This window comes from Lithobates pipiens, unplaced genomic scaffold (assembly GCF_037356315.1).
Source record: "Lithobates pipiens isolate NorthernLeopardFrog02 unplaced genomic scaffold, aLitPip1_a1.2 Scaffold_28, whole genome shotgun sequence".
NCBI lineage: Eukaryota > Metazoa > Chordata > Amphibia > Anura > Ranidae > Lithobates > Lithobates pipiens.
Genome location: NW_027507789.1, coordinates 45,991,603 through 46,018,381, shown reverse-complemented (window position 1 = coordinate 46,018,381; position 26,779 = coordinate 45,991,603). Strand labels below are relative to the sequence as shown.

The 26,779-nt window shown below is 41.3% G+C and overlaps 1 protein-coding gene across 2 annotated transcripts; it reads right to left on the bottom strand.

Moving 5' to 3' along the window:
• Positions 1-622: 622 nt before the first annotated feature.
• Positions 623-22,173, bottom strand: LOC143935357 (interleukin-25-like). 2 transcript variants are annotated; one of them, XM_077459164.1, is made up of 3 exons: positions 22,007-22,173; positions 3,850-4,094; positions 623-2,195 (listed from the first exon to the last, which is right to left on the bottom strand). In XM_077459164.1, exons 2-3 carry the CDS (start codon positions 4,092-4,094, stop codon positions 1,964-1,966), a joined length of 477 nt encoding a protein of 158 aa, XP_077315290.1. In that variant the 5' UTR covers positions 22,007-22,173; the 3' UTR covers positions 623-1,963. The 2 variants fall into 2 exon arrangements, with proteins under 2 accessions (XP_077315290.1, XP_077315292.1); XM_077459166.1 differs by having other exon boundaries at positions 21,956-22,107.
• Positions 22,174-26,779: the final 4,606 nt, after the last annotated feature.

Sequence of the window (26,779 nt, the reverse complement as noted above, 5' to 3'; positions counted from 1 at the left end):
AGCCATTGGCTGTATTGTCTTAATGAGTGAATAATCAAGTGGATCCCAAAAAAGCTCCTTTGAGTTCAAATGCGTCGATCTATCTCTAGCACACTAAAATCCACACATTACCACAGTACAACAAAACATGGTGGTGCCCCTTTATTTTTCCATGATATAATTGAGAGTGCCATATATATAAATGACGGAGGCTCCCCACCTAAGATATAAGTTACAGTTTCTTGATCTTTCAAGTCTTTGTGTTTTTTTTGTAGTACTCTATTTTGACCAATGTTTATGTTAGTTGTACACTCACGCTTATTTGTGGATCACTTACCATATATATTCTGAAAGCATACCCATTATGGACCAACCATCTCTATGCAACTTATTCAGTCATAGTCATATGTATGGAATGCTATTGTGTGATCATATGTTCCCTATCTCCGTTTCTCTTTTTTATCCGATAGTTGCAATGAAATACGTTTAATGAAAGACGTTTCTTTGGAGTTCATTATTCTGTGTATAATAAGTTACATTCTGAACTGAAACCACACGAGAAGTCAGCAGGTCACCATTATAATACTTATGGACAAAAACATGAAAACTGGCACGGAAAACGAAATAAATGATTGCACAAACATCTATCCTTAATTTTATTAATAAAACATATAAACTTTACATTACAAAGCGTAAAAAAATGTGAACATGCAACTTCATAGAGTAGAACAGTATGTATATAGTATGTATATATTACAATGATTGCCCATATGGCCTTATCATCTTCTAGAGCTAGGCTTTAGTTAAATGAAGAAATAGTAAGTGGCAAAAGTCTTTAGGAATCCTAAATATGTAGTTGGTAACTGAAAAAGTGTGTCCAGCTTTATAACTCTAATAAAAGAGACACCCAACTTATCATAAAAAAAGTAAAAAAACTTACTTCATACAATAATACATGTACAAAAAGAATATAAAAATGCATACCCCTTATCTACACAAACTGGATATCAATACATTTACTTAACCTTGTAGACTTTATTTCATTGAATTGCATTTGAGCTATTCTTAGTCAATTTGACGTATTTGGGGTATTTACAGTGGCTTGGTTTTAGTCCTTCATTTTCTTTTCATAGGTGTCACATTTCTACATTCCCCAAAAAAAAAAAAACATTTGTGGAAATGTTTTTGCAAACCTGTATCTAAGGTATCTAACTCTCACCCAATCATTTCTCTTCTGACTGAATGTATGTAGTTTTAACGTTCATCATTTTTATCTTTGGTTGAGTTAAAAAAACGCGTAACATGGAAAAGGTCAACCCATTAAACTCAAACTTGGTTCACAAAGGAAACAGGTTTTGGCTCTGTAAAAAGGCCTCGTACACATGGTTTGAAAATCAGAAGGGAAAAGTCTGAAAACAAGCTGTTTGGGATTTTTTTCGGATTGTTAGTAAGGTGCATTCGATAGACGATTTGACTTTTACATCAGACAAAAGCTGGATGTGCAGGCTATAAAATTTGTGAACTCAACGTCTGATTTTCAGATGGTCAGCACAGAAATCCGTCACACAAAAGTCGAAAGTACAAACATGCATTAAGGGAATCAAGCAACAACTTGGAAGTGTTCAGTCTTGTAAACTACCGTTCGTAATCTAGAATTAACATTTGTGACGCGGCAATTGATGAAATTTCTAAATTCATAGTTATGCCAAATGTAAGAATCAACACTCACCAAACTTCTACTAACATGAAATTAACAGAAGGGGCCCAAGGGGTGGCGCTTAAGAAATTAGTACGTCACTACGTTCATGTTTGTCAAACGACAATTTGCGGATAGTTAGTAGGCTAGACAAAATCCTGCACACGCCCTTTTGACAAAAATCAGACACTCGGTCATCCAACGATCAGACCGTGTGTACGAGGCTGAATTCTTTAACAAAATCTCCAGATCAAAAATCATAGCGGATTCACCAGTGATCACTGACGATTATTGATGGAAGACATTTAAAAATCGACAGATGCAGAACTGAGCGATTCGAATGTGTCGTAATTTGTAGACAAATCTTGACTTCTTACACTTGGAAGTTTTGTATAAGATTGGCACTTCTTTGTAGAATGGCACACTGACCATCGAGTTGGCTTTGGATGAAACGCAGCCTTTGCACAGACAGTAGGCCTCGACAATGATTGGAGGATATCTGTTCAAGTCTTCATTGATTCTAAATATGAAAGAAAAAGTAGGTGAGAGACTGTCAAATGTAAATTTTTTGTCCCGAGTAACAGTAAAAGATTACATTCATACTTTTTGATCTGAAAACTATTAAGGTAAAGTAGATTTGTACTCAGAAATCTTAAAGACATTGCAACCTGTTCTAAGTTTTCTGTTTAGGTGCATTTCAACATATTCACAAAAACACATGTATTGAAGCACACGGTGTTCCATTGTGAATCAGCCCCATTACACTAAAATAAATACCTGGCAATCCTGCCAGAAAGACAGAGGTGGGGCGGACTGACCATTGGGCCACTCAGGCACTGCCCGAGGGCCCCGAGCCACTAGGGGGCCCCATCAGGTTTGCCAGCCTCAGTAAAACCAGGGACAGTATGTAAAAATCTGTGTTTTTTTTACATCTGTCTCTGAAATGTCCCTTACCGACATCCTTTTGGTCGAAAAATCCCAAGATTATAGCTGCCCCACCTCTCCAGTACCTTCTCAGCCAATAGAAACATGTCTGTGTATACTGTGTTCACATGTATGTGTATACTGTGTGATTGTGTGTGTGTGTGTATACTGTCTGGCCCCATGAACTCTGATTGCCCGGATGCCCCATAATCTCCTATTGCCTGGGGCTCCCATGAGTTGTCAGACCACCCCTGGACAGAGGCTGTACTTAAATTCCATCCATGAGCTGTTGATCCTCCCAGAAATCCACTGGACCCTTAACTTCCTACACACCATATAGCAGTGGCCTCCAACCTTTTTTTCACCAAGGACTGGTTTCATGGCTGCCATTTTTTCCAGGGACCTGGGGAGTGCAGGATTGGTTCCCCTCCACACTACAGCCCCCTTTCACATAGTGCCCCTTTGCAATGCAGTCCACTTTTGCAGTGCAGTCCCTTCTACTTTAATGTAAGGTGTAAATGTAATGGGGCACTGTGATATAAAGGGGAATGCACTGTAAAGGGGCACTGTAATAATTACAGTTCTGTCCCCTTTATATCACAGCCCCCCCATCACAGTGCCTCTTGCAGTCATGCCCCCCCTCTTTTCTCTCTAATCACAATGACCCCTTTCTCTGGACAGAGGGCGGGAGCTGCCCAACTTATATTAACAAGTGGGTGATTATCCACTTGTTAAGATGAGAAGACTCTTGCTCTCTATGCAGATCTCCAGCTCCTCCCTTTCTGCTGATAGGATGACATTGTTGGCGGGGCGGGGAGAAGAGACACGGGCATGGCCGCACAGCGGGAGGTGATCAGCGACTGCAGTCTGTGATAGGCCTGTCTGGATCACAGTCACTGCTCATCTTCCGCTGTGTGGCTTGGTAATCAACAAGCCACCGGTCACAGCCCAGGGGTTGAGAACCCCTACTATACAGTCTTATCTCAAGCAGTGTGTTATCAGCCCTGCCCAGCTTACCTCTGCAAATTACAGAATACTTCACTCCCTATGTTATGGAAATGAAGCAAGGAGAAGGTGCTCTGTGATCCTAACACCCATTCTGTCCCATGGGGACTATTGCTCCCACATAGAAATTCTCCATAAAAATGATTTAGCTGTAGGTAAGTTATTCCTTGAAAGAGTCAAGTCAATATCCCTAAGCATTGAAAGGACAAATAACAGAATTACTTTAGAAGACAGGATTCTTTTACCTGTAGGACCAGGGAGAAATACTTCTGTCCTGCATCAGCTCGGATGAAATATTGATGCTGGAAGGGCATTTTTTAATCGTAATGTCAGGCACATTGTCTTGCCTGATGAGGAGCAGGGAATCTGGTGCCAGTCTTTCAAGCTTGTTCCTCAAAAGTTCCTCAGATGGGTTTTTACATCTGTGATTCTGTTTTCCTTCACATTCCATATACATCAAGATGAAGATCAGAGCCAGCAACAGCTTCATCTGTAAAAAGATAGCACAAGACAGGTCAAATATATTCATTTAAGTGCTGCGGGAACAAAAAAATACTTTAAGCAAATACTATATTTCTGCATAAATCACCAAATTTTCATTACTACATTCCAAAGAAGATACTCCGCTGTAGGTTTCTCTTAAAAACGCATTTTGCTCACCCATTCCAATCTTCAATTTTATGGATTCTTCCCAAACATAGACCATAAAAACCTGAGTCATTTGTTATTACATAGTTTTAAAAATTATTGGATTCTCTCAAATAAGCCAATAAATGTATGTCACTGGCTTTCACTCATTACAATTCAAGCCAACCCCCCGGAAAGCCCCACTGCTTTTAACCCCCCTGGCGGTATTCCCGAGTCCGGCTAGGGTGGAGATTTTGTAGAAAAAGCGGTAACCCCGAGCCAGACTCGGGACCGCATCGCTGAATGCAGGGAGAGGTTTACTTACCCTGTCCCTTGGATCCGGCGATGTCCCCGCGCTGTACGAGCGGCTCGTCCTCCGCTCGATGTATCACGGAGCCGATCTCCGTTCCCTGCGAGCGTTGCGACGCACGGGGACGGAGAACGGCGCCAAATTCAAAAAGTGAAACACACACATTACATACAGTATAATGTAATCTTACAGATTACATTGCTGTATGTAATTATTTCACATCCCCTTTGTCCCTAGTGGTCTGCCCAGTGTCCTGCATGTAGTTTTATCTTATAAAAACTGTTCTTTCTGCCTGGAAACTGGAGATTGTCCATAGCAACCAAAACTGTCCCTTTACATCAAAAGTGGTTTTAGACCAGCTAGAAAACAGCGATAATAAATTAGAATCACTCACAGAATTAAGTTATAACGATTTGTGGGGAGATCCGTCATCAAATATTGAAAAGTAATGACAGTGACAATTCTGCAACTGAGCAAATTTCAGTGTTTTTGATTTGATTACATTATTGAATAATTTTTATTATTGTTATATTATTATTTGGTATAATTATTTATAGTTATTTATTATATTATAATTTATGATTTCATTTTTCAAACTTTATCATACCCGGGATGTCTGCTAGACTCTGGTTTGGACAGATTTAAGTGAGTTATTTCTAAGAATTACAGGACTACAATATAAAATGCCAAATTTCCATGCAAAATAATTGTACCGCTTTCAGCACCTAAAATCTGAAATAATCGTACCGCCAGGGAGGTTAAATGGTGGACCGCCAATGCTTTTTTTTAATCATATATAATATTCTTAAAGTGTCTTGTATAATTTCGTGGGTAAAATTTTAAGAATTATATATTGTTTATTTTAAAGAGTTTCATAGATGTACAGAAAAACTTCTTATAGAAACCTCTCAAGAATAGTAAAAGCCTCAACATGTTCTACTAATATAAATACTATAGAGGGAGCATATAAAGTGCTGATGGATTGGTAGTTGACGCTTAGCTTAGATTAACTCCCTTTACTCCAAATTATTTTAATGTTTGCTTGTGGGGATGTGATGAGATTGAAAATATGAACTATATGGTGGTCTTGCCCAGTAATGAACAATTTTTGGAAAGGAGTTTTCTATTTAATGTCTATTCTTTTTCAATAATAAAGGCACTAAATGTATGAATAACTCTTTTACATGTAAAGATAGAATCCATACCTAAAACACAACAGAAATTAGCTACCTTTTCCCTTCTTGCAGCGATATAATCTATTGCTAGAGCTTGGAAGCAACAGATTGTCCATTTCTCCTAAGTGAATTTAAGATTAAATAAATTCACGAGTAACAAAAATTTTTACAGTATTTTGTCTGACTTTAAAGAGGAGGGCTGGTTTTGAAAAAAAAAATGTAAAAGTCAGCAGCTGCAAACACTGTAGCTGCTGACTTTTAATAAGCACACTTACCTGTCCAGGGCGCCCACGATGTCGGCCGCCCGAGGCTGACCCGTCCCTCGGTCTCGGTTCCCGGCGCCGCCATTTTGGCTAAGGGAAACAGGCAGTGGAGCCTTGCGGCTTCACTGCCCGTTTCCTACTGCGCATGCGCGAGTCGCGCAGAGCTTTGTGAATGGGACGCGCTGTGTTCTGGGACACACAGTTCCCAGAACACAGCGCGACCCATTACCCAGAAGACGCCGCACGGAGGAGAGAAGAAAGAAAATCTCCGCAGAGGAGGAAGAGGCAGATTAGGATGATGTGCCTAGCAACAGGCATTTCTGGTAAGTTTAAAAAATATTTTTTATTTTATTTATTTTTTATAATTTTTTTATAATTTTTCATGTATTTTTTGTTTTCAGGGTGGCCCTCCACTTTAAGTACAAATTTTCTTAAATCTCAACTGTGTGTGTTCATCCAGAGTTTAGTTTGATTTGTGTCAACTGCCATTTATGGGAATTCACTGTCTAAATTTTTATTCGATATTCCTAGACTCTCCTCTTTTATTTAGTTATTTATTTTGCATTTAATATTGAATATTTTGGGCCTTTAATAATATTTGTATGCTATATCTAAACTCCAAATTTTAAAAATGTACAGTATGTAATATAGTTTTATATTTATCTAATATAATAATATATTATAATTGCTGTAACTGATGTTTATACTCTCTTTCTTTGTATACTTTTTTTTCTGTTATGATATACTTTGGGTATTTTATTTGTTACATAAAACAAAATAAAACATTAATTGAAAAAGAAAAAAATGTTTTCACCATTTTTTTTTTTTTTTACCAAAGCAAAAATCCAAACCTATCACCCAAAGCAACAGATAGTATAGAAATTGGGGTTGAATTGTGTGCAAAGCTTCAGAATAGAAGATGGAGCATTGGGGTTATTTACTAAAGGCAAATTCACTGTACACTACAAGTGCACTTGGAAATGCAGTCGCTGTAGATCTTAGTTAGGGAAAGATCTGAAATGAGGGGAAGCTCTGCTGATTTCTATCAATCATGTGCAAGCAAAAATGCTGTTTTTATTGTCCTTGCATGTCCCTTCTAGGATCTACAGCGACTGCACTTCCAAGTGCACTAATGGATTTGCCTTTAGTAAATAACCCCCAACGCTCCGTCTTCTATTCTCAAGCTTTACACACAATTCCTTGTGACTGATGTAATAAGGAATACATCACTCATAATTATAAATCAATCTTATTGGTGTTGATTTACTAAAGGCAAATTGACTGTTACACTCTGCAAGAGCAGTTGATCCAGAGCTTAGTCAATGAGCAAAAGCTCTGCTGACTTTCATTATCCAATCATGTGCAAGCAAAAATTCATTTTTTTTAATCTTGATTGGGTATTCTTGGCAAAGTGAAGCTTTACCTCATTTACTAAGCTCTAGAACAATTGCACTTTCAGTGTGCAACTGCACTTTGCAAAGTGCACAGTCTAGTTGCCTTTAGTAACTCAACCCCTTTTGTGTTACATCTGAAAATACAGACCTTGTTGGTCTTATGGGCATCAGATGCACATTTACATTTATGCATGTGCATTAAAATGTGTTTAAGGTGCCTTTTTCATGTTTGCCATGTTCTGTTGCCATTCGTATCTAAAGCCCTATTAATGTGCTGCACTGGATGGAAAAAATGAACATGAACCTTATTTGGCCAATGCATATTAAATGGCAATGGCAAATAGGAATTTAAATGGAAAACATTGCCCATGTATATGTACTAATGTGCCCTAAAATACACAGGTGGAGCGCTGCACTCTACACATCTCTTTCCGGAACCTGATACCGGAAGTAATGTTGACACACAGTAACCATGCACCTACGTGTTACGTCCTATCTAAACGTTCTCAGGAGACATGAATGCTGGTGTTTTATGCATGATTTAAGCAAAGTCTTGATAGGTACTGCAACGGTGAGTCACTAGGTGATCTGTTTGCTTTGCTGGAGATTAAGGAAGGTACTTCTATTATTTCAGTCTTTTTTTATTTTTTTTATTATGCAAATGAAAAATGTTGCTATGTGGCTCATCTTATTTGATAGTATCAGGAGGGTTTTAGCATGTGAACACAGTGTAAGCCTTGTGGCTAGTGTAGGGCAAAGCAACAGCTTCACGTTAGAGTCAGCCTAATGCAGCTGTTTAAAATATTCTTCCCATTGCTTCTCCGCTATTCTGCAGACCCATATAATGAAGAGTAGAAGCCCTGCTTCAACTCTAAAGACTCTTTTACAAAAATACTGGAGGCGGTAAAAACAGAAGGCTGAGCAGTGGTTTTACCGACCCAGTCACGCACATGAATCTTAAACGTTAAAGCCTTACAGGGTTGTTCACATGCTTCATGGTAGTGACATTTTTAAAGTGGTTGTAAACCCTTCCAAACCACTTTGACCTACAGGTAAGCCTAGATTAAGGCTTACCTGTAGGTCCAAGAAATATTTGCCGAAAGACAGACACCGCTGTCTACAGCGGCACGCAGGCGCACTGAGCGCACTGCTGTCAACGGCGATATGCCGCGAGTGGCGGCTCCCGTGTGCATGCGCGGGAGTGATGTCATTGACAGCGACGGAGCAGCGAGACCGACCAAGAAGATGGATGCTCCGGACTACAGGGGACAGCGGTGACTTTGCTGGCTCCTGTGTCAGGTAAGTGACACATAATGGACTACTATGCAATGCATAGTAGTCCATTATGCTTTACCTTTGCAGGGAATCAAAGAGGAAGTAAACCCATCAGGGTTTACTTCATCTTTAACTTGGGCTGTACAGCACTGCCTGTCAAATTTGCCCATTGAGATCATTGAATCCGCCCCACAACTGCCTTGCAACCGCATGCAATGCATGCGTTTGCAACACTGTTGTGCAGCATTTACAGGGTTAAATCAGTGGTGAGGAGGTGATATAATGCCTCCTTACCACTGTCAAATACCCTCTGAATGGATTGGCCTTCAGAGGGCACCCAAAGTGTGAAAGAGCCTTAGTTTCCCCTAGTCAGTTAGTTTTACCTATCACCTGATTGGCTGAAACAACAGGCGCTGCTATTGGATGCCTGACGGGAGGAAAGGATGGGAGAAGAAGTGCAGGAGAAGCATTAAGGACCCCGCTCGTCACTGTCACCCGCTGCCCCACAAGACAGGCTAAGTGCCGGGCAGAAGGTGAGCAGTGGGGGGCACACTGTCACACTGGCAGAATTTGGCACACTGGCAGCATTTGGCAAACTGGCAACATCTGAAACACTGGCAACATCTGAAACACTGGCAGCATTGGGCACACTGGCACACTGGCAGCATTGAGCACACTGCCCTCATTTGGCACACTGGCAGCATTGGGCACACTGGCACACTGGCAGAATTTGGCACACTGGCAGCATTTGGCACACTGACAGCATTGGCACACTGGCAGCATTTGGCACACACTGTCACACTGGCAGAATTCGGCACACTGGCAGCATTTGGCACACTGGCAGCATTTGGCACGCTAGCAGCATTGGGCACATTGGGCACATTGTCAGCATTTGATGGGCACACTGGCAGCATTTGGCACAGTGGCAGCATTTGATGGGTACACTGGCAGAATTTGATGGCACAGTGGCAGCGTTTGATGGCACAGTGGCTGCATTTGATGTTTTTATTTATTTTTATTTTTTTTCAGTTTGTTTGCACCCCCAAATTTTTTTAGCACCAACCACCACTGGTGACACTCACTCTCCATACTATGTTAGGACAGAAACAACAAAACTAGAAAGGAATACAGAAATCTCCCCCTCTCCTCTTCTCCATAACACAAAGGGGCAAGGTTTGATAGTCCTCAGAATTAACTAACAACATAACTACTAAGAATACAGTAGGGGCATATAAGAGCACATAAAGCTGACAAGATTTCTGGCAGGATCAACAGGTATTCTTTTAACCTATCAAATAGATATAACAAAATGAAGAAGAGTTCAATGTTAGTAGATCTAAAGAAAGCCACATCTCAAAACTGCAGCGCTCTCTCCCGGGAGAGGGCGAAACTAGTACCGGCCTAAAGAGCTCATCTCTGCTCTGTGTATCACCATCAGAATTCTACCAAGGCCATATGCTGATGATATCATTCCATGTAAAATTCTAATCAAGCCAACACACTGATTGTCCCCCACCTGAGGCCACCCCACTGACGAGTTTCCATCAGAATGGGCTCAGTCGTAGAGGTTGTTGATGATGCATTTAAAGTATTAAATCCTAACTGGATGACACTTAGGTGTTGATTTACTAAAGACAAATAGACTGTATACTTTGCAAAGTGCAGTTGCGCTCTGCAAGAGGAATTGCTCCAGAGCTTAGTAAAAGCAGAAGCTTAGGTGACTTCCATCATCCAATCATGTGCAAGCAAAAATGCTTTGTAAAGTGAAACTTTACCTCATTTATTAAGCTCTGGAGCAATGGCACTTACAGAGTGCAAATGCACTTTGGAAAGTGCACGGTCTGTTTGCTCTTAGTAAATACATCCCTTAGTTTGCTGAAGCCCTGTGTACTGTAGAAAATTATTTTCAAATTTTTTCATCTCATTGTTAAATATCAGAGCTGCTGGTCTCATGCAGCCTCTTCCTGCCCTCCAGTGATGACTGCACAGCATCCCCTAAAGGCAAATTTCCTGATGCTGACAACTGGGAACCAAGCCTGAATAATGCTTGTTGAAATGGTCATTTGTAGTCTTCATCAGAAGCCCATGTGATAGGGTGACAACACCGAAGCACAGTTTGGAGTCGGGGACTGAGCGTTGTCACCCTATAACAGAAAGGACCTTCATAGCAGGATTAACAGGTATTATTTTAAACGAAAGCTGCAGATTTAACAGTATCAAAAATTATTTTGAAATTACATTAAAAGAGAAGTATGGACTTTTGCAGAATCATACTTACACTGTAGGTGGATGCTGCAACTGTCCGGGGGCGGACTGGCAACTCATGGGGCCCCTGTGCAATAGCAGATTATGGGGCCCCCGGGCAATAGGAAAAGATTATGGGGCCCTTGGGCAATAGGAGATTATGGGGCCCCAGGTAATAGGAGATTATGGGGCCCCCAGGCAATAGATTATGGGGCCACACAGTATACACACACACACACACACACACACACACAGTATACACACAGACACACAATATACACACACAGTATACACACACAGAATACACATACGCACACTGAAAAGGTACTGGAGAGGCGGGGCAGCTATAATCTTTGGATTTTTAAATAAACACAGATTTTTACATACTGTCCCTGGTTTTATTGACCCTGATGGGGCCCCTTAGTGGCATGGGGCCCTCGAGCAGTGCCCGAGTGCCCGAATGGTCAGTCCGCCCCTGCATCTGTCCCCTGCCGCCTCTAACACTGAGACCCAGGCGGGAAAGGGATATCACCGCTCCAGGTAGATCAAATTGGAATGAATCTTATGGGTTAGAAGCCACAGGTGCTGGCAATGAGGATGAGAAAAATTCTGGACAGCTGCACTCCAAAACTTAGCCTTTATTCATAGAAAATATAATCAAAAATACATGCCACAGCAGAACGGACAGAAGAGCTGACGCATTTCACACTATAACACAGCTATGATTAAGCACTCTTTGATAGTGTGAAACACGTCAGCTCTTCTGTCCGTTTTGCTGTGGCATGTATTTGTGATTATATTTTCTACAAATAAAGGCTAATTGGATCTCCTCATTACTAAGACCCAGGAGATCGAACACCGCCAATCGCTCAGTTCTCAGGGCTCCCTAAGCAGAAAGCTGCTGACTGTCAGTCACCGCTGTCTGCTCTGCCCCCCCCCCCCCCCCCCCTCGGCTCACTGGAGCGCTGAGCTGTGGAGGGGACGGGAGCAGCAGGTGGGCAGAAGCTTAGCCAGGGGCCGGTCTAGGCATGTGGGCAGTTCCCGACTTCATTGTCACGATCTTGCCCGAGCCTGGACCAGCTCTGTAATGTCAGCAGACAGCGGATTTCAGACTGTTGTCAGCTGAAAACGGGGCTACAGGATTGCAGAACGATCTGCACTCCTGCAATCCACAGGAGAAGTAGAGCCAATTGAACTTTGGCTGTACTTCTCCTTTAACATGTTGAAGATTATATGAGATTTTAGTAAATGTGTTTATATCTACTTTAAAAACCATATACACAAAGCGTGCAAATGATTTACTAATAGTTGACCTTTCTACATTATTGCTTTGCCATAAAAAGGTTGCACTGGGTTAAAGCATGCTTGGTTTCCATTGATTTTATGGAGGAAAAGTAAATGGGTTAGACGGGTCAAAGGGTTTGTTTGCAGTGTTTTTGTTTTGATTTTTTTCTATTACAACAATCGGCACTAGACACTTGGTTGGCACCGAATGTGTGTCTTTAAATACACCTGTTTGTGGACAATTTCACTTAACACTTCACTTTAAGCCCCAGGGCTGTCACAGCTGGGTTTAAATTGAAACAAAAAACCCTTTACATTTCATGGAACTGGCCCATCCAGATTCCACAAATACGCTGACATTTAATCTAATGCAGATAGGGGATCAAAAGCATTTTTCTTAAATAAGTAACAAAGAATGCATGAAGTCTCAGGTATAAAAAGTTACACAAAGAAGAATGCACAGAGGGGCTGATTTACTAAAGGCAAATAGACTGTGCACTCTGCAAGCCCAGTTGCTCCACAAATAAGAAAAAAAGGAGAAGCTCTGCTGGCTTCCATCATCCAATCATGTGCAAGCAAAAATGCTGTTTTTTTATTTTCTTTGCACGTGATTGGGTATTCTTTGAAAGTGAAGTTCACCTAATTTCCTAACAGAACAAGGGTGTACAAAAAATAGACACCTGATCCAAGGTGCTGATCTCGGCTCATTACTGTAGGCAATATCAAGAAGAGAAGAAAAGATTGATCGCACTTGAATCCAAAAGATGCTGTAGAATTTTCTTTATTGTCACGAGCCAGACAAAATTGCAAAGATGATCAGTTGATGCGTTTCACATGGAAAGAACCATACTTGTTCACAAGCACGGTTCTTTTCGTGTGAAATGCGTCAACTGATCATTGATAGAGGTCACCAAGACAAATAAAGAGGGTGAATCTACTCAAAGGGGACATAGACAACAATAAAGATCTAACAAGGCTTTTACCCATTCCTTCGTTAATCTAAAACTGACAAAAAGATTTGGCTTCAGATGCACTTTTGTAACTATCTATAATTCTTACTTAACCTCCCTGGCGGTACGATTATTTCGTATTTTAGGTGCTAAAAGCGGTACAATTATTTTGCATGAAAATTTTAAGTTTTATTTTGTAGTCCTGTAATTCTTAGGAATAACTCTCTTAAATCTGTCCAAACCAGAGTCTAGCAGAAATCACGGGTATAATAAAGTTTGAAAAATGAAATCATAAATTATAATATAATAAATAACTATAAATAATTGTACCAAATAATAATATAACAATAATAAAAATGATTCAATAATGTCATCAAATCAAAAACACTGAAATTTGCTCAGTTGCAGAATTGTCACTGTCATTACTTTTCAGTATTTGATGACGGATCTCCCCACAAATCGCTGTCGCTCAATTGTGCGAGTGATTCCAATTTATTAGCGCTATTTTCTAGCTGGTCTAAAACCATTTTTGATGTAAAGGGACAGTTTTGGTTGCTATGGACAATCTCCAGTTTCCAGGCATAAAGAACAGTTTTTATAATATAAAACTGCATGCAGAGCACTGGGCAGACCACTAGGGACAAAGGGGATGTGAAATATTTACATACAGCAATGTATTCTGTAAGATTACATTATACTGTATGTATACTGTGTGTTTCACTTTTTGAATTTGGCGCCGATCTCCGTCCCTGTGCGTCGCAACGCTCGCAGGGAACGGAGATCGGCTCCGTGATAGATCGAGCGAGACACGGCTCGCTCGTACAGCGGGGGGACATCGCTGGATCCGAGGGAGAAGGTAAGTAAGCGTCCTCCTGGATCCAGCGATGCAGTCCCGAGTCTGGCTCGGGGTTACCGCTAATGGTACAAAAATTCCACCCCGAGCCAGACTCGGGAAGACCGTCAGGGGGGTTAAAGTGGAGCTCTATCCAAAAGGGGCAGCTCCGCTTATCTGCACTCCACTGCCACATTTGGCACTCTTTGGGGGGGAGCGGGTACTTGGTTTTGACAGGTTGGTTTTGTGGGTGATCTACGAGAATCTTCACCCCCCCCCCACCTCCACACATGTCCCAGAAGACTGAGGGACCATTCACAAAGCGCAGTGCAACTTGCACATGCACAGTAGGAAATCAGCTGTGAAGGCTTCACTGATGGTTTCCCTTATTATAAGATGCCGGCGCCTGCACCTAAAGCTGATTGAAGAATCGGCTCAGGTGTCGACATCACTGGATCCCTGGACAGGTAAGTGTCCTTATATTACAAGTCAACAGCTACAGTAGCCATATTTTTTTAGGAAGTGATCAACCCACAATTAGGGTTTTTTGTTTTCCCTTCACCTCCTGTCCGTTATACTCAACAGAAAAAGAGAGAAATCTTTTTTTCTTTGCTTAGGGAATTCCCCTCTTAGTTGTTACCAGAACATTGGTCCACATTGGATGATATAACCTTATCTCTTGCTCTGATGACCACTCAAATTTTTTTTGAAGTCCCCGGTGGTGGAAGCATCCATCTTCACCCCTTTTTCTTCCAGCCCGCGGACTCTGGCTCTGTGGCTGGTCGGAGCCGCGTGACGTCAATCCCGCACATGCGTGCGGGCACCACCAGTCAGGACACACTGGGGAACAAACGGCTCGGAGGGCAGTTCCTTCACTGAGAATGTACCAATGACATCATCGGCGCACTACAAGGTAAATATCTCCTAAACAACGCATGTTTAGGAGATATTTTCCATACATATAGGTAAACCTTTATATAGGCTTACCTATAGGTAAAAATGTCTCAGGGGGGATTACAAGTACTTTAACCACTTCAGCCCCAGAAGATTTTACCCCCTTCCTGACCAGAGCACTTTTTGCGATTCAGCACTGCAACGCTTTAACTGAAAGTTGCGCGGTCGTGCGACTTTGCACCCAAACAAAATTGACGTCCTTTTTCCACAAATAGAGCTTTCTTTTGGTGGTATTTGATCACCCCTGCGGTTTTTATTTTTTGTGCTATAAACAAAAAAAGAGAGCCAATTTTGAAAAAAAACACATTATTTTTTACTTTTTGCTATAATAAATATCCCCCAAAAATATATAAAAAAATATATTTTTTCCCTCAGTCTAGGCTGATCTGTATTCTTCTACATATTTTTGGTAAATAATAAGCGTATATATTGATTGGTTTGAGCAAAAGTTATAGCATCTACAAAATAAGGGATAGTTTTATGGCATTTTTATTATTCATTTTTTTTTTACTAGTAATAGCGGCGATCTGCGATTTTTATCATGACTGCAACATTATGGTGAACGCGTCGGACAATTTTGACACATTTTTGGGACCACTGGCATTTATACAGCGATCAGTGCTATAAAAATGCATTGATTACTATGAAAATGTCACTGGCAGAGAAGGGGTTAACATTAGAGTGCAATCAAGGGGTTAATTGTGTTCCCTAGTGTGTGTTCTAACTGAAGGGGGGAGGGGACTGTGTAGAGGAGATGACAGATCGCTGTTCATACTTTGTATGAACAAACGATCTGTCTCTTCTCCCCTCAGAGAACCATAAATTGTGTGTTTACACACAGATCCCTGTTCTCCGTGTGCCCCGAGCGATCGCGGGAGCCCGGCGGTGATTGCGCACGCTAAGCACTCGCATCGGCTCAGTGGGCGAGCAGGGGGTAAAGCGACATTACATGGCATTGTTTCGCCCAGCCATGCCGTTCTGCCGCAGTACAACTGCAGTGGCTGGTCGGCAAGTGATTGAGCGTTGACATAAAAAAATAAAAATGAAAGCTGGTTCTTTGCAAAGCTGCACCAGATTATGCACTTTCCAGTTTTAGTAAATCAACCCCTCTGTCTCGGTGACAAATCACCAAAAAATGTAATAATAAAAAAAAAAAGACTGAGGTCTAACCCTTGTCCCACTTTATTGAAAACAAAAAATTGTTTTGCCTTTACATACTTACTTAAAATTGAAGTTCAGGAGCAAAACATGAGCCCCACCTCCTTCGTCCCTCAGACAAGTGAAGGCTTTTCTTTATAAAGAATGGTGCAAAATCTCAACACACACTCAGGACTTGCATGACAGCATTCTAAGAGGGATTGAAGCTGAAAGGTGGCCCTAGTCCCTGTTAGGAGATTATTATTTCTAGATGTTTGTATTATTTTGCCCACCCCCTTTTCACAGCAACATCCATTCCCCAAGCAACTGGACAGAGTTTACTGCATTAACAATGGCAGTCAATCTAAAGAACAGGAGACAGAAGTCGGGTTTCATGGCTCCATTGCTGCCATACATCATACCTTTCGACATTTTGAGATGGGACTGAGGGACACCTACCAGCAAACATATGTAGGCATAGGACACGCCTCCCTGTCACACCCCCTTAAAGGAGAATTAACCAAAAAGGTTAATTAAATCCACGAGGGCTTTTTTTTCCACTACTGTTCCTTTATATTGGCTTTTAAAATTTACAAATGCAGAAATTTAGAAATTGAATGAAAGGTTTAGCACTGGGAAACACTTTTTGAAAGATAAAAAGTAACATTTTTTATACAACTATATAGATCAGACCAAAATGAGGGACAAATGAGGAGGAATGAGGGACATTGCTCCAAATCAGGGACAGTCCCTCGAAATCAGGGACGGTTGGGAGCCATGCATACATGGATTCCAAAAATAGCCATACTTCCCTGATGGATAAATTATGCAAATTACTCTTAAGCCCCATACACACTATCAGATTATCTGCAAATTGAAACTCCTAAGGTTTGACCTCATATTATATGGTTTTGGTAAATCTGAAGGAAAAAATCAGCAGAAAATCTGATAGTGTACATAGGGCTTAAAGCGGAGGTCCACCCTAAAGTGGACCTTCCGCTCATTGGAACCCTGCCCCCCTCCGGCGCCACAATTGGCACCTTTCAGGGGGGAGGGGGGTGCAGGTACCTGTACAGTACAGGTATCTGCACCCACTTCCGGCATAGATTCTGCAGAAGGTACGCCCCTTTCCGCAGACTCTACGCCCCTTTCCGAAAGTCCCCTGCTGCCTGCTGGGAAACACACGGATCCCAGAGACAGCGGGGACCATCCTTATTGCGCAGTGCGACTCGCGCATGCGCAGTAGGGAACCGGGAAATGAAGCCGAAAGGCTCCACTTCCTGATTCCCATACCCAAGATGGCGGCGGCAGCACCCGAGTCGATCGAGAGATCGGCTTCGGGTGCCGACATCGCGGGCGCGCTGGGCGGGTAAGTGTCACTATTTTAAAAGTCAGCAGCTGCAGTAGCTGTAGCTGCTGGCTTTTAAAAAAAAAAAAACGGCGGAACTCCCGGCGGACTCCCGCTTTAAGCCAGACATTTCATAGAGAAAGAACATACTGTTTCTCAATTAGGATTCATGGTCATAGATGGTATACCTAAGAACAGACATAGAGGGAATAGGAAATTAACCTTTAGAAAGCGGGAGGTTCAATGGATACACCGTTTAAATACCTTGTTGCCTAATGGATTGAATTCTGATTTTGATTTATATTTGTTTCTTGAACTTATTCTTTATTTTTATTTCCCCCCCCCCCCCCAAAAAAAAGTGATGTCTTTTTATATACATTTTTCTCTTTTCATAGCCGGTTATATACATGTATTCACTTAAGGAAAATCCACTTTGCACTGCCAGTGCATTTGGAAGTGCAGTCGCTGTAGATCCGAGGGAGACGTGCAAGGAAAATACAAAACAGCATTTTAGCTTGCACATGATTGGATGATAAAATCAGCAGAGCTTCCACTCATTTCAGATCTACCCCTTAGATATAGAGCGACTGCACTTCCAAGTGCACTTACAGTGCAAAGTGGATTTGCCTTTCGTAAATAACCCTTTATATGTGTTTTGTTCTTCCTTAGCGCATATGGAATGTATTAAGAAAAGTGATAGCACCTGATGACCCATAATTCCATATATGTCTATATGTTTTCTTCATTTGTTGATTATCCTTATTGGTACTACATGACTGCTTAATTGATTGATCCCATATGAGATAGGAGTGTATAAATACACTTTTAAAGATCATTATTATTTTATGTGTCTTGTTCTGAAGAAGGGCGCTATCTGTTTAGCACAAAACCATCATGCATTTGACACTGAATGGAATTAGATTTTTCTTAATTAATTTTAAGTGCAGCAATCCCAAATATATATATATATATATATATATATATATATATATATATATATATATATATATATATATATATATATATATATATATATATATATAAGCAAAGTGTTGGCGCTATATAAATCCTGTATAATAATATATATGAATATGTATAAAACACATCAGGTGTATAGTGATATAGTAATAGCAAGCAATTGCAATAGCAAAGAAATTAAACAAGTAGAACAGGATCTATAGATGATGACACATCCATAGGTAAATTCAATCTGTAAAATTCCACTTGTAACGTAAACAATCCATCTTCACATTTCTGCATAGAGAACACCTATCTCTTATTACACAGCACATACTACGACACAGACACTGCAGGTGCCATGCGCCGGGTGCGACACTCTGTTGCTCTTGGTTTATATTTGCAGGAACATTTAAATCACAAAGGGCATGGTTCATATTTATGTCTGATTTATACCAGTCGGACCAACTGTGTCCTTCATTGATGAAACACAAACAACTAAAACATGCTGATCTCTACCTGGACCTGACCCTAAGAGGTTGATCTACTAAAGGCAAATAGACCGTGCACTTTGCAAAGTGCAGTTGCCCTCTGCAAGAGCAGTTGCTCCAGAGCTTAGTAAAGGAGCAGAAGCTCTGCTGACTTCCATCATCCAATCATGTGCAAGCAAAAATGCATTTTTTATTTTTATTTTCCTGCATGTGATTGGTTATACTTTGCAAAGTGAAGCTCTACCTCATTTACTGATCTCTGGAGCAACTGCATTTTCAGAGTGCAACTGCTGCACTTTGCAAAGTGCACAGTGTATTTGCCTTTAGTAAATCAACCCCTGTGTAATTACACACGTTATACATGCATTCTAATACAGCACAACTGTAATCATTTTCTTGTATGGAGTCACTATGGGACAAGTATCCAGATCTCTTTTCGCTTTTCTCAACTGGATACTTGTTCCAGGTAAATGACATAGAAAGAGTTAAAGCCAGAAGATTCGCAATAGCAGCAATAAAATACAAAAAAAAAAAATATATTGGTTGCTTTTTAGCTGTAATCTGTAACCAAGAATTAAAGTTTAATGTGACTATGGAGATATAGATATGCCTGCAAACACAGCTTGCCAACAAAACCAGGAAGAGTAATTCACAATCACTGCATCATAGTATCAGTCTAAAGAAACCTGCAGATAACAGTGGAGGACTGATATTCTCAGAAACTTCCAATGTACACAGAAGTATTGTCCCTTCCAGGGGCGGACTGACAACTCATGGGGCCCCTGGGCAATAGGAGATTATGGGGCCCCCAGGCAATCAGATTATGGGGCCACACAGTATACACAAACACACCCACACACAGTATACAATCACAGTATACACAGACATGTTTCTATTGGCTGAGAAGGTACTGGAGAGGTGGGGCAGTCCTGATGGGGCCCCCTGGTGGCATGGGGCCCTCGGGCAGTGCCCGAGTGGCCCAATGGTCAGTCCGCCCCTGGTCCCTTCATATAGCTTAGATAGATAAGCTATATGAAGAGATAGATAGATAGATAGATAGATAGATAGATAGATAGATAGATAGATAGATAGATACCGTATTTATCGGCGTATAACACACACATTCATTTTAAGAGAGAAGTTTCAGGAAAAAAAACTTAATTTTTAAATAAGGAACTTTGAAGCAAAATAAGGGTCAGTGCCCATCTGCAGCCTCACCATTGCCATCAATGCAGCCTGATCAATGCCCATCTGCAGCCTCAAAAGTGCCATCAATGTAGCCTCACCAGTCCACATCAGTGCAGCCTCACCATTGCAATCAATGCAGCAGCCTCACTATTGCCATCTATACAGCCTGATTGATGCCCATCTGCAGCCTAGAGGGGACAGGGAGGGGGGCAGGACGAGCATCGACAGATTACATACAGTGAGAATCTCCTATGATAGACAGAACAGTGGTCCAATGGCGGCCCAGGAGATAGGACTTTCTATTACAGAGGCCGCCAAGTAAACAGGAGATTCTAACTGTATGTAGCCTGATGGCGCTCGTACCCCCCCCCCCCCCCCCCCCGGGCAGCTAAAATTGAGGTATTGGCATATAACACGCACACGCTATTTGCCCCTGATTTTCATGGTGAAAAAGTGAGTGTTTTATGCCAATAAATACAGTAAGTAGATAGATAGATAGAGAGATAGATAGATAGATAGATAGATAGATAGATAGATAGATAGATAGATAGATAGATAGATAGATAGATAGATAGATAGATAGATAGATAGATAAATTGAAGAATGATATACTGATAAATACGAAGATAGAGAGAAAAATAGATAGATTTGTTGATAAAAAAGAGAGACAAAGGGCTGAAAGAAAAGTTAAAAAATGGATAGATCATTAGAAAGAAAAAAAAAGAAAGAAAAGAAAAATAAATAGATATATACATAAACTCTAGAGACATAGATATAGCTATATAGATATGGTAAAATAGAGAGACAAAATGATTGATGGAAAATGGATAGATAGATACATAATGGATAGATAAATAGATAGAGAGATAATACAGAAATAGAAAAAAGAGAGGCATGGACAGATACGGAAATTACAGACAGAGATAGATAGATAGATAGATAGATAGATAGATAGATAGATAGATAGATAGATAGATAGATAGCCAAACAGAACAATAGAATCCAAAGAACTAGAAAGATAGACAGTAAACAGACAGATGAATGCTCAGATTAACAGATGGAGGGACACTGAGTAATTAGATAATAGATAGATAAATAGATAAATAGATATACGAAGATATTATGATATGATGATGATGAATAAAAAAAGACAAATATAGATAGACTGATATTTTTATCAGACTAACTATGTAAATCAGCCATGAAAAAGAGATAGATAGATAGATAAATAGATAGATAGATAGATAGAAATATCATTAGATGAATATAAAGATAGATTGAAAATGTATAGATGACAGGTGGTAATATGTAGACAAAACGACTGATGGAAAATAGATACATTGATTATAGAGAAAAATAAACATAGTAAAATGGATAGATTGACAAATATGCAGATTAACAGATGACAGGCAGTGGGAAAATAGGTAAGATATAGATAGATAGATAGATAGATAGATAGATAGATAGATAGATAGATAGATAGATAGATAGACAAGACAGATATAGCCTGACTATTTTTAAACTATACTATGTAACTATATGAAACTGACTATTCTGACAGCAAAAACCTGCCATGCAAAATACATAGATAGACACATAGACGGATAGATATATAAACAGATTAATATAATACATAGAAACAGAAGTATAGATGCTAAATAGATAATAGATAATAGATAGATAGATAGATAGATAGATAGATAGATAGATAGATAGATAGATAGATAGATAGATAGATAGATAGACAATACATATGTACTTCATAATGCAAAACGTGAACTCTTGCACAAAGGGCGGTAGGGCAGTAGATCCCCACCATCATATTCATTCCATTTTCCATCCTTTGTAATGTAAAAATTCTATGTAAAGCTCCTCTGATGTGTAATATCAGGAATTCTTTGAAGAATCAGATTTATAATTACATTGATAACAATGGCAGCCAATTCTTGGTGTCCAGTCCAGATGGGTCTCACCTTTTAGCTATTTCTCAGTCCCAGGCTTAATAAAGGAAGACACAAGAGATGAGTTTGTGGACTGGAATTGTCAGCTGTCTTTATAACCTTCTGTGATTACCGCCTCCCTCCAATACGATATGATCGCCTGTTGTAACCTGAAACTGAATGAGGAACTGATTGGCTGGTTGTCTGGGTGAAAGCCAGAATTCAACTGCTTGTAAAAAAAAAAAAAAACACACACCCAGAGCTGTCACACCTGCCATGCACTTTGAACTTGTGTGTTACAAGAAAAACAGCCCGGTGCAAGGAAAAAGAAAAACGTTCATTTTATAACTTCATACCGTGAGATGTCCATGTTTTACGCGCCACAGCGTCTTAGCGACCTGAATTAGCTCAGTAGGAAAGTCCCAATTTGTTTGGATGGGGGTAACACAATCTATCTTTCAGTATCCTTTTAAATTGCCATATATGGAGCTGAAAGCACCTTTTACATTAGGTATATGTGAACACCGAGCCTATAAAGACACATTTACAGGAACCCTTAGAGGTTCAATACAGGCAGGCCCAGGCTGGCCATTGGGCTGGGGCCGCCAAGCCGCATTACTAGCTAATGCAGGGGTCCCAAACCCCCGGAAAATGGACCAGTAACAGTCCATGCCCTGTTGATGACCCTGCCACACAGCAGGGGGTAAGTGTCTACCACGGTCTGGACAGGGCTTACACAGACCGTGGTCAGGGCCATCTTTAATATTGATTGGACCCTGGGCAAAACTTTTCTTGGCCCCCCCCATGCAGTTTTGCTCTGCACCTGCTCTGAGACATACAATAATTAGCAGCTAGACTCAAAATAAGTTTACTGAATCAGATCAGGCAGCTATTGCAATTGGTTGCCAGAGGTTACAGTGTATCACTACCGCTCACTGACTGGTTATAAGAGGTTACAGCACACATTACGGCTCACTAATTAGTTGCTAGAGGTTACAGAACATGATTTCTGCTTGTTGATTGGTTGTTAGAGATTACTGTGAATATGACCTCAGGGGGGCATGATATACATATCAATGCCACCATCCTCCGCTATTTACATATGAATACCGCCACTATTTACATATAAACACTGGGTCTGCAGGTGAGTCATCTGTACACAACAATATGGCAGAGCTGGGCAGCATTAGTAGCAGCACTTCACACTGAGATATTGGGACACAGCACAGGACTAAAACCTCAAGGTACGAGGGAATTTAAACCAGGATAGTTGTCAAGTATGAGGCAGCTACTTTGGGCCCCACAACAATGACAGGGCCCAGGGCAGCTTCCCCTTTTGCCCTGCCTTAAAAACAGCCCTGACCGTGGTTGCTGCTCACCTCCTGCTATGTGGCCATGGCTGTATCTCTCCTCCTAGCTCACAGAGAGTGGGAGTCTTCATATTCCCTCTTGTTAATATCTTGTTAATCACCCTCTTGTTAATATCTTCCAGATCTGCAGCTGGAGAGGACACACAGGCTGAATCCTGCCTCTATCCTGCCAAAGGAATGACTGTGCAGGGCAGGCAGGGAGTTAAAAGGGACACTGTGATTAGAGAGAAAACGGGGGGTGGGCAGGTCATGAACAAATTGAGGTGTCTCAATGACAAGCAGGCTTGCCAAAAATGGCTGCCAGACTCCTCACTAAAGAGGCCGTTTGATGTGCACAGATACTGAAAAATGAAGTCATGTGGACAAGAGAGGTTTTGCCATTTAACAGGAAAATAAAAAGACTAGGGTTAGAACAGGGGTGTTTTTAGTTATTGGGGGATATAATATTGGTGCAAGCTGTACAGCTGCGTAAGGGTCCTCTTACGGGACTTACAAGTTTAATTTTAGTAGATATGGGTGATGGAACCCTTCCCTCTGTCATGTAGACATGGACACACGTGAAGTAAATTATTTTTCATGGCTAGCAGTTGAATGAGTGGGACCAACAAATTGAGCTGACACAGGAGACCCTTTGGGACTCAGTCTAACACTGGCTTAAATCTCAACTTGGGCAGAAGTCAAGGCCCCATGTGCTACCTCGGTTCAGGACCTCCATAGAGACACAGAGATTAATGAAAGAAGAAGTCTCACTTCCAATGTTAATAATGCTTCTATTACCCAAGGGACAACATACAGGTCAGGTTTACTTTAAATATATACCAAGCAGCCATAACTCTTTATCACCACCCATCAACAATATTGAGTAGGTCTCCCTTTTGCCACCAAAACAGTTGACCAGTCAAGGCATGGACGCTACTAGACCTCTGAAGGTAAGCTGTGGTATTTGGCACCAAGACAGCAGTAGCAGGTTATTTAAGTCCTGTAAGTTGTGAGGTGGGGCCTCCATGGAACAGAATTGTTTTTCAAGCATATCTCACAGATGCGCAATTGGATTGGAGAATTTAGAGGCAAAGGGAACACTTGTTGTTGTGATCCTCAAATCATTCTTGAGCCATTTTTTCAGTGTGGCAGGGCCAATTATCCTGCTGAAAAAGGCCACTACCATTAGGGAATACTGCTTCCATGAAGGGATGTACTTGATCACCAACAAGGTAGGGGGTGCGTGTCAAAGTAACATCCATATGAATGGCAAGACCAAGGTTTCGCAGCAGAACATTGCCCAAAGCATTACACCTCCCCCCCCACCTTCTTTCCATACTGCATCCTGGTGCTATCTCTTCCCTAGGTGAGCGACGCACACACACCAAGTCATCCACATGATGTAAAAGAAAATGTGATTCATCCAACCAGGCCACCTTCTTCCATTGCTCTATGGTCCAGTTCTGATGTTCACATGTCCATTGTAGCTTTTGACTGTGGACACTGGTCAGCATGGGCACCCTGACCAGTCTGTGGCTGCGCAGCCCCATAGGCAAGTGTAGCGCCCTGCTCCTGATGAGCAGACGCTATTGTTTTTTTTCTTCAATTTAATTATCTGAAGCTGTAGTTTGGCTCAGACTAATTTCTCTAAAGTTCTAGTTTCTGTACCAGTCCATTTGGTTTGCACTGATTCCCACCTGACCATAGCTGTCACTGTCACTCTCAGTGGGTGTAGAACAGCAGCAGGCAGGATGTATTGAATACCGCCTCTTGCTCAGAAATGGTTCAGTGGGTGTGGTTTCCCTGCTGTGCATTCTGGGAGAGGGTATGCAAGGTACTGACGCTTTTTTTTGGGTTCGTTCATTGTTTTCCGGGGTCCGTGATCCCAACCCCAGGGCCCTCCTTGCCTGGGGTCTGTGTTGCATGGTCTTGCGCCTCAGGGCCTGCTGGCCCAAGGCTCTGCAACTGAGAGTGTAGGCCCAGGAATGCCTTGGGGCCTACTGATTCAGGGGTGGTCCTGTGCTGTCTCGCCTGCGGGGAGAAGCCGAGGAACGCTGAAGGATCCATCGGGGACTTTTCCAGTGGAGGACCAAGGCTGGTGTCTCTGGAGCCTGGAAACTCAGTTTGAGGACGCATCCCGGATCAATATCCTTACAGTATCGCCGGGTCGGGTGAAAGAATCTGGTACTGTATGGTAGTTCTTCCTAAAAACTCTCAAGAATCTCTAAGTTTCATTAACAAGTCTGTGGCAGAGACTTTGTTGTACATCTACTTTCAAGAACCGCTAAGTTTCATTAACAAGTCTGTGGCAGAGACTTTGTTTTGGCATATCATCGGCTGCTAGGTCAAGTGAGAGGGGCTTATCTGGATCCAGTCTGTGGAGCTGTTTGTCCTCTGGATCTGACTGATACCCCTAACCCACAATTACCAGGTGCCTGAACTCCCCTTTATCCTCTAACCCTCTATTGAAGGACTGTGTCTTGTGTTTTTCTTTGGTGTTACCCCTAAATAAATCTTCAAAAAAGGACCACGTGTCTGATATATCTTCATATTGGCTACTTTCCACGGGACCCCCCTAGGATGAAGAGGCAATGGTAAGCCCGAATAAAACCAGCAGCTCCTTCGGGGGTTAGTGCTATACAAGCATGTTTACTTGCATCCTAATATATCCCACTGACTTTCATATGCCATTATAATGAAATAATCAATGTTTTCACTTGAACTGCCAGAAGTCCTAAAGTTATGGCTGATCGATGTACATGTAAAGGCAACTTGTGTAAACACTTGGATTTTCCTTGACAATAGCCTCCTATAGTCCCCTGCGCAGCAGCACTGACAGGGAGAGAAAAAGTCAACACTAGGGTCCAATCAGGCTCTGCTGCAGTGCACATGTGCTGATAGGGAACATGCAGATAGGGGGAGAGAGTGATGAACTGTGCTACTGCTTCTTCATAATCCTCATCATCTTCATCAGCTTCAAGGAGGTGGGTTCTTGACCATGCTGTTCTACTGCTCCTGTCGTGGAAGTCTAGGGTTACTTATATCACAAGAAGGGCTGCAAATGATTACAAATCAGGAGCATGCAAACCATTTCCATATATGTTTTTCAAATGTATAATTAACAGATTGCCTGGCGTTCAGCTGTAACACATAAACATATTACTGTTATGCCAGTCTAGATAATTGCATTTACTCCCGTGACTGTCCTACCCTGCCTGCGTTGCCAGCTGCCAGAGTGGAAAAACGTGTTTTTCAAACTCATGTCAGGTTTATATAATATGATCTAATTCACTAATTAAGGGTTACACAAGGTCATGCGTTTAAAGAGGAACTATAATGTAATGTTCTCTAGAAACATGTGTAGCCAGGTACTGGGTTAAAGCAATATGGAGAAGGAGACTTTGCCTTTTTTTCTTCTCTCCCTCTACTGAGATACTGATGTTATGCTGCACTATTT